The sequence below is a fragment of the Coregonus clupeaformis genome, chromosome 31 (genome assembly GCF_020615455.1).
Source record: "Coregonus clupeaformis isolate EN_2021a chromosome 31, ASM2061545v1, whole genome shotgun sequence".
NCBI classification, from domain to species: domain Eukaryota; kingdom Metazoa; phylum Chordata; class Actinopteri; order Salmoniformes; family Salmonidae; genus Coregonus; species Coregonus clupeaformis.
Genome location: NC_059222.1, coordinates 6240975 through 6249799, shown reverse-complemented (window position 1 = coordinate 6249799; position 8825 = coordinate 6240975). Strand labels below are relative to the sequence as shown.

General features: G+C 41.7%; 1 protein-coding gene across 1 annotated transcript in view; it reads left to right on the top strand.

Annotated features, from left to right (window-relative positions):
* The first annotated feature begins 778 nt into the window (after positions 1-778).
* LOC121547070 (rho GTPase-activating protein 22-like) overlaps positions 779-8825 on the top strand; it is a 33224-nt gene continuing 25177 nt past the window's right edge. Inside the window, exon 1 of the mRNA XM_041858166.2 lies at positions 779-945. Within this exon, the coding sequence (XP_041714100.2) occupies positions 912-945 (34 nt within the window). The 5' untranslated portion in view covers positions 779-911. The remainder of the gene's footprint in view (positions 946-8825) is intronic.

The following is an 8825-nucleotide window of genomic DNA, read 5'->3' as shown; positions in this document are numbered from 1 at the left end:
CCTACATTTTTTAATAATAATTACATAAAAATAATACATCCCAAGATTTACACCCATTGGTAGAGAGAGAGGAAAGTGATAATTGCAAAAGTGAGCCCATAGGTTAAACAGAAAGCGTGCGGAATGTGCATTATTGTGCCATGCTTATAGGCTAAATGTAAATAGTTGAAAGACTGTTGAGACTGTATGCTGATGATGACACGTTTGTATTAATTCCCACCAAGCCTGTTTAATAGGAATTATGTTATGCTGCTTGATGAAGTTAAACAAGCATTCAGACTAGCCTTCCTGATTGAACTTTCGTAAATGACATAATGAGGAAGAGGTAGACCCTAGTGAGTGAAACAGAAGGAAAAGGAAGAACACAGACAGAGGGAGAAAAATCTAGAAAAATAGAAAATGACAGAACATTAGTGATAAAGAGAGAAACACATGGCTTTAGCCAATTAAGAGGGTAGCTGCCAGCCAGAGAGAGAGGAAGGGAAACAGCAGCTCTCCTCCTTGTGTGTTTCAGCCCCATTGAACCTGCGATGGGAAGGGCATTCTAATCACAAACAGGCTTTACCCATCAGTGTGGTATAGTAGTAGTGGGATGAGATCCCCCCTCCCTCCCCCCTACCCACCAGTGTGGTCGCCCCGGCGATGAATAATGTAGAAGGGAGGGGTGGAGGCCACTGAGCGTGTGCGAGGAGGAGGGATCCCTCCCCCCTCAGCCCCAGCCCCCTAGCCTGCTGCTGCTGCTGGTGCTGCCTACTACAGAAGGTCAGTGGGAGAGAGAAGAGATTAAAGGATAGACAGGAGAGGAGAGGATGGTGTGTTGAGAAAGAGTGATAGAGAGAGAAAAACGAAAGGGGTGGGGTGCCGGACGGACGGATGAACATGCTGAGAGGGCAAAGTGTGGTCCTCCAGCGATGCTGAGTCCCAAGATCAGACAGACCAGGAGAGGTGAGCGAGCCGAGAGCGATGTATTTTTCTCTACCACTACTATCTAACCTACTACTACATACTGTATCTGAATGGAGCACATGGGCGGTACACAACGATCGTTCTACTATGATGCTGTGAATGACATCATCATCTCCTGTTTCATCTTGACGATGCTGACCAGATGCTTGTCCGTCAGTTGCTGCTTTTGATGTATGCGGCATTGACACTAGAATGTGAATGACAAAATGATGCAGGTGTGATAAGATTTCATGAGAGTTCATGTGAAATGATGAACAGTACTAGATATAGGGATAGATCACATCGTTATCTGTATTCTCTTATTCTCTCTAAAATAAGATCAAATTGAGAGTGTATAAGAAACTAAATGGATGAATAAATGCATTAAAAGATGTCAAAAATGAAATAGATTCAATTAGGTTTGTGGTTCTAAGATACACACATTCTCTGCATAGATTTTGTAATTGGTGTGTAAATTGCTTATTTTTATTCATTCAACAAAACACTTGAAGAAATACAATTTTCGAGTCCTGGTCCTTTTAAATATATTTTGTGGTCCATGGAAATCTCAATAAATAGCCCACATCTCAGCTGTTTCACTCTCCTCATCATCATGCCTTTGAAGTACATTACCATGGTTTTGGGATGAGAAATCCCACTACTGTAGTATACTACACAGCATTGACAGTAGTAGTACTGACAGATGAGCTACAGGCACAGTAGTACACACACATACACACACATACTATGCAACAGAATATACAGCATAGCTACAGTACACACTAGGGCTGGGAATTGCCAGGGATGTATTGCGATTCTCACGATTGCAATTCGATACTGCAATGTTATTGCAATTTGATGTTCCAAACATATTGCTTACTATATGTCTGCTGCATAGAGACAAGAGAGATCATGAGAAAATGAGTTTTGATCAGTCATGGAAATAAAAGTGTTGAAAACAGTTCCCTGTAGCTCAGTTGATAGAGCATGGCGCTTGCAACGCCAAGGTTGTGGGTTTGTTTCCCACGGGGGGCCAGTATGAAAAATGTATGCACTCACTAACTGTAAGTCGCTCTGGATAAGAGAGTCTGCTAAATGACTCAAATGTAAATGTGAAAACATGTTGGCTCAATATTTAAAAAGAAGATGGAGAACAAGCTATAGAATGAAAAGTATTTATATAATATCGTCCAAAATAATATTGCGATATGTAACTGTAATCCATTTTTCCCCCCATCACTAGAACACAGAGTACACACACACCAGTACAGAAGTGTGACACCTCACTGCAGCTGAACATCACGCACAGTAATCACACCCCCCTCCCCCTAATCCGAGTGACACCTACTACAGTTTCTTAGGCAACGCAAACTCTCCACTGATTCTCAATGGGTTAATACATTCATCAACAGCAGATAGAGTCAGTGGAAATGATCCAGTGATGCACCTGTAGCTCTACTACCTCCTTCCCATGCATCATAAATCACACAGCAACCATATTAATTAAATGGAATTTCTCAAATGGATTCCAGCTTGGAGAAAAGAGCCAGGTAATTTATCCTGTGGCTGATAAGTCTGCTCATTGTGACAGGTTAATGGATAGCTATTCTCTGATTTGGAGAGGACTATACATCCATACCGTGTGATGATGAATACACAGCTCAAAAGTTCATTAACAATAGTGACTGGATATAGGCTACAGCAGGGGTAGGCAACCCTGATCCTGGAGTGCTGCAGATACTGCAGGATGTTGTTCCAACTAGGCACCTCACCTGACCAACTGAGCTAATTGATCAACACACCTGGTGGCACTCCAGGTCCAGGGTTGCCTACCCCTGGGCTATAATATGTGTGTGTGCAATGCAATCATGCAGTCGTTATTTCTCTATGGTCATGATTACTATCTCTGGATGAGTTTTCACCCACTTTGAAACACAATAAGGTAGGTATGACGTCTGGGCCACAGGAAAAGAGACACACTTAGTCATATGCCATTACTATGGATTAATCATACTATGGGTTAGAGACATGCTAAATAGACAAGTTATATAGAGCACATCTCCTTAGCTGGCATGATATCATGCTTTTAGACATTAGTTCATTGATTGATGGTATTAGTAAAGCTGGTACACAATATACATTAATCATGATGAACATCCTTGGCAGACTATTCTCTAGGGTCAGGGAATACATGCCACATACAATAAGGAGGAGGACAACCAATCTACTAAATCTTTAATTGAAGATTACTATAAATCATATGGAGGGGAATAGTATGTTTGGGTTATAATCTCAGAGTTACTGTGAGTGTGAATCATCCATTTACTTAACCATAAACATACAAAGAAATACTCTGAATGTGCACTCCTTAGCTAAATGAATTGCTGGTATGTTGTGATAACACAACAATGTTGTTTCTAAGACCTACTTACAGACTGGGAGTGACCACATTGTAACTACGCCCATGACAACGCAGGGAATCAAATCAAATGTTATTTGTCACATGCGCAGAATACAACTGGTGTATACTTTACCGTGAAATGAATCACTGATAGAAGAAATCTCCAAACTGGGTCAGTGTACCATTTGGCCTACACTCACTGACTCAGATAATTGGGCAGTGTATTCCAATGCACCCACGGACTGCAACATCTGATGCAAACTACATTACACTCTTAGAAAAAAAGGTGCTATCTAGAACCTAAAATGGTTATTTGGCTGTCCCAATAGGAGAACCCTTTGAAGAACCCTTTTTGGTTCTAGATAGCACCTTTTTTTCTAAGAGTGTAATGTAGTTTGCATCAGATGTTGCAGTCCGTGGGTGCATTGGAATACACTGCCCAATTATCTGAGTCAGTGAGTGTAGGCCAAATGGTACAGAGGGTTCTACCTGGAACCAAAAAGGGTTGTCCTATGGGAACAGCCAAAGAACCCTTTTGGAACCCTTTTTTCTAAGAGTGTGCACTACTATGGCAACATTTACAAATCATTCCTTCATTCCTCTTGGACCTACTTGGTTTCTTCCAGTAGAGTCGATTTTTGAAAGGGCAGTGTGGAAACTGGAAAACAAGACTCACGAGGCTTCCCCCAAATGTCTGTTTAGAAAACACCACGGTTTGTTATGTCCTGAAACACCACTGATGAAATACATCTGGCTGGAATGACAGAATAATGAATACAGTAATGAAAGACTTTGTCATTATAGTTTCAATTAAGACGATATTTGAGACAATGTTTGAGATCTCACAATACACCAATTACAATGTTAAAACAAAAGAGCTCAAACAAGTCTCTAACGACCATGCTTATGGTCCCTCCAGGACGGGTGTGTGTTAGGGTTGAATGGCGGGAACCCGGCTAACAAGATTTACCGGGATTTACCGCCCAAAACCACTCCCGTTTCCTGGGATAAATAACTGCGAGAAACCGGTAAATTATAATAAACAATTTATATGAACAGCATGGTGTAAAATGGAACTGTAAAATTATACGCAATGTTTAAATCTGGCTTCTCTACGGCGTCTGCATGATGAATCATCAACACTCAGCGTGGGGACAGACTCATCTCAGTATGGAGTGCAGTTCACGATGCATATAGTCCTATCATCTCATCATGGTAACTTTTTTTATTTTGACAGGTAGGCCTGCATTTGCTGCAGCATAGTCTATTCTACAGTAATATAGACAGAATGCGCATCTAATTTACCCATCTCCATCTGGCTTTCGGGGGTCACCTTATTTTTGAATTAAAGATACTTTTTATTTTTTATTGGAGCTGCAGTTTTAAACAGGCTATCATTTTACATTTACATTTTAGTCATTTAGCAGACACTCTTATCCAGAGCGACTTACAGTTAGTGAGTGCATACAATTATTATTATAATAAAAAATTTCATACTGGCCCCCCGTGGGAATTACTCGAATATCGTTGTTTTAAAGCAATGCACGCATGAGCACTCTCTCGAAGTTCTCTCTCCATCAACTCCATTGAAATTTCATCCAAAATACATAAACCTGTTCTAGATTGATATATAGCCCAATATATTGATGTCCTAGCCTACTTCTTTCAGGTAATAAATTCAATGCAGTATTAGCTTTATATTTAGCTAATTAATGATGGGTTATGCATAATAAGCTTCTAACTTATAGCCTCTGTCTCTTGCGCAATATGCATGCACCTGTGCTCCACTGGCTTCTTTCCTGAAAATAATCCTTAGCTCTTGGAGTCCCATGCAGGAAAAGATAGACTAGAATAGCTTGCTGGACATAATTGTTTTTGTGTTTCTAACACCAATAGACAATTTGAAGAGGGATGCAAGCTCTTGTTTGCTGAATGTTAAATACAGCAGCCAATAGAACTCGGGCAGTTTGAAAGAAGAGCGAATGTGCGATGGCGGTAGGCTATAGCAGTTATTTATTCAGACCCATAACCATTCAATCTTCGTGAAGAGAAGTGAAAGCCTTCTGCATCTAATTCTAGTCCTATATTATTCTGGGATGTCATTATAAAGATGAAGATAAGGACAACAAAACGTATTTCATTTAACCTCTACAGGATCGGTGTCCCATATACGGGACGGTTGAGCTAATGTGCGCTAATGTGATTAGCATGATTGTATGGGCAGAAAGCTTACATTCTTGTTAATCTAACTGCACTGTCCAATTTACAGTAGCTATTACAGTGAAAAATACCATGCTATTGTTTGAGGAGAGTGCACAACAATTCAGTAATCTTGCTCTGATTTGTCATCCTAAAGGTCCCAGAGATAAAATGTATCATAGTTTTGTTAGATAAAATCAATTGCTATATTCAAATGTAGGAACTGGGTTCTACAGTTTGAACCCCTGCTATCTCTGGCTCCACACCCACCCCGCCCGGCCATCTAGATGTGTGAAAGTTAGTGTATAAGCTAATGATCCATCATGTATGACATTCCTGGGAGTGTGTAAACTTACATTTTGTATTACCATATCATTTTTTATGTTCTCTAAAGTTATGTACTTGAAAATGTATCAATTGACCAATTCGGCACATTTGGGCAGACTTGATACAAAATAGTCCATTATTGCAATGCTTCACTGGATCAATCTGAAACTTTGCGCACTCACTGCTGCCATCTAGTGGCCAAAATCTAAATTGCGCCTAAACTGCAATATTATATTGTGGCCTTTCTCTTGCATTTCAAAGATGATGGAACAAAAAATTTATAGAAAACACATGTTTTTTTGTTTGTATTATCTTTTCCCAGATATAATGTGCTATATTCTCCTACATTAATTTCACATTTCCACAAACTTCAAGGTGTTTCCTTTCAAATAGTATCAAGAATATGCATATCCTTGCTTCAAGTCCTGAGCTACAGGCAGTTAGATTTGGGTATGTCATTTTAGGCGAGAATTGAAAAAAGGGTCTGATCCTTAAGAGGTTAACTCTTGAACACGAGGAAGGAATGAACAATAAAGAGAAAAAGAGGAGGTAGGCTAGTAACATTAGGGGAAATACAGTATTATGAAAGGTATATATGCGCCAGCCTACTAATTATACATATAGGCTCTATTATATTTCAAAATCCTTACTTTTGTGACGAGTACTGAGGATACGAAGAGGCAGGACGCAGACGCAGGAATCAACAACGTAAAGGTTTACTTAACACTGAGCAAGAGAACAACAAAGAGCGAGTACACGATATGACACTAACAATCACACACAACACAACACTGAACAGTCCAGGGCTATATAGGGGTGGTGATGAGATGGTGAGGTGCAGGTGCGCTGGAGGTGATTAGGGTGGGTTGGGTTTCCATTCTGGTGTTGCCAAGGTGGTGTGCTCAGACCGGTGGCTCAGTAGACCGGCGAATCAGAGCCTCTGAGGGGAGCAACGGGAGGAGACGTGACAACTTTTAACTCTGTAGGTCTTATGTGCTGCACCAGAATCGCTTGTTCTCTCCCTGCTTTATCATGGTTTGAACGATGTGCGTAATTCCAGTCAATATAATACAGTATAATACAATGCAGTACAGTAATACAGTTCACACTCAAAAAGATTAGCCTACTGGAGCTAGTTTCATTTATTTACCCAAGAGAGCATATAGCTAGCTACATCAATGGGCTTTTATGTTTTTCTGTCGTGCATAATGTGCAGTAGCCTATAGGCCTATCTTATATTGGATAACGGCACAATCATTTGGGCTTTTTTGGGCTTGGGCTCATTGAATGTCTTTAATGTAGGGCTCATAAAAGGTATTTAATGTATGGCTCATTAGGCTCAAGTAGCATCAGGCTTGAATTTTCGATCAAAGCTCGAATCAAATCCAGACAGGCCTATTTACGTGCTTTATAATGCTTTTGAATGACAGTTCCGGTTTTGGCGGGAAGAACTGGGTTACCCGGGAGAAAAGTGATTTATTCTTGGGATGGAACATTTGTAAACATTCTCGGGGATGGAACATAAAAAATATTCAACCCTAGTGTGTGTACAGTATGTACTTACTCTAATAAGGCTTCCAGAGTAGAACACAGGGCTGTGATTCAGTGAGGCCAGCAGTGCACCCAGACACAGGGACGGAGGTAGAGAGAGATGGAGGGACGGTTGTAGATGGAGAGAGAGAGAGAAATGGTAAATGTGATATATGGCCCCTGCTCCTCTGATGAGTGTAACCCATTAGGAATGGAGCCAAGCAGGCAGCCATGGCAGTAGGAGTGGAGGGGGACCATGATGACTAGGCTACAGTAGCCATGCTATGTTGTGTCTGGGGCTGGGGGCAAAGGAGCCACAGCCCAACCCATAACCACAGTGTATAATATACAATGACTGTAAATGAATGGACAGTTTGAATTCATTCCAAACATGGTGGGTGACGCCAGGGAGATGTTGGGAAGTGTCTACTATAGCATTCCCCATCCTTAGGGTCGGGGATTTTCCCTGACCATGTGAGAAACTCCTGGCCGTCCATACCCATCCCATATCGCAAGAAGGAGAATAAAGGGAGAATAAGAGAGAAAAGGGCAGAATAAACATTGATTTTCATCCCCCTTTCCCCCTCTAAGCTGAGCAATGATCCTGAGTGTGTCACACAGGAGGTCCAGCAGAGAGGATGTCTGCAGGATTGATTCCTATAAATTATTCATGATCATCAAATTGCTTGTTTTGTTTGCCTTTGCTGCTGTTTGGCTCTGTGAGAGGTGTTGCTGAGTGGCTATTCTCTCAGGATGGTCAGGTCTCTAGAAGCTGAAATCAGGGTTTTGTTAATTGTGTCAAATGTCATGATTAATGCATGCACTAGTAATGACCAGATTTTACTTTCTGCACATGCTGTACTGTATTGAGTCATCTTGTGTGTTTCCTGTACTTGATACTGTAGCTAATTTCATGAATTGCGTTGCATAGAGGACAGACTGAAACTGATACAGGGACAGTGTGTGAGTCCAGAACCTCCAGACAGAGGAAGCCTATAAACTGCATCTGAAACAGTCGTTGACTGAGCTCACGTTACACTAAAACCAAGAGTCAATCCCAGGAGGTCTTATTATCACAGTTCAAACGGGTTTCTGGTTCTAGTGGTCTGCCAGAACAGACAATAACTCTCTTCCAGGGGCTTTAAATGAATCGCTTATATCACCTGAGGCCTATCCTCTCTTCCCTGTGCCGGGTGGGTCTCCAGCCACCTCCACCCAGGGGAGGGAGGGGGGCCTCAGCCTCAGCTCCAGGGCAGGACGTGGTGTGTGTGTTGTCTGCCTCACCATGGCAACCCTGGAGCTGACACACACTATGTGTATGTGCCTGTCTCCCTCTCTGTCTGTCTCCCTCCCTGCCTGTCTCCATGCCTGTCTCCATGCCTGCCTGTCTCCCTCTCTGCCTGTCTCCCTCCCTGCCTGTCTC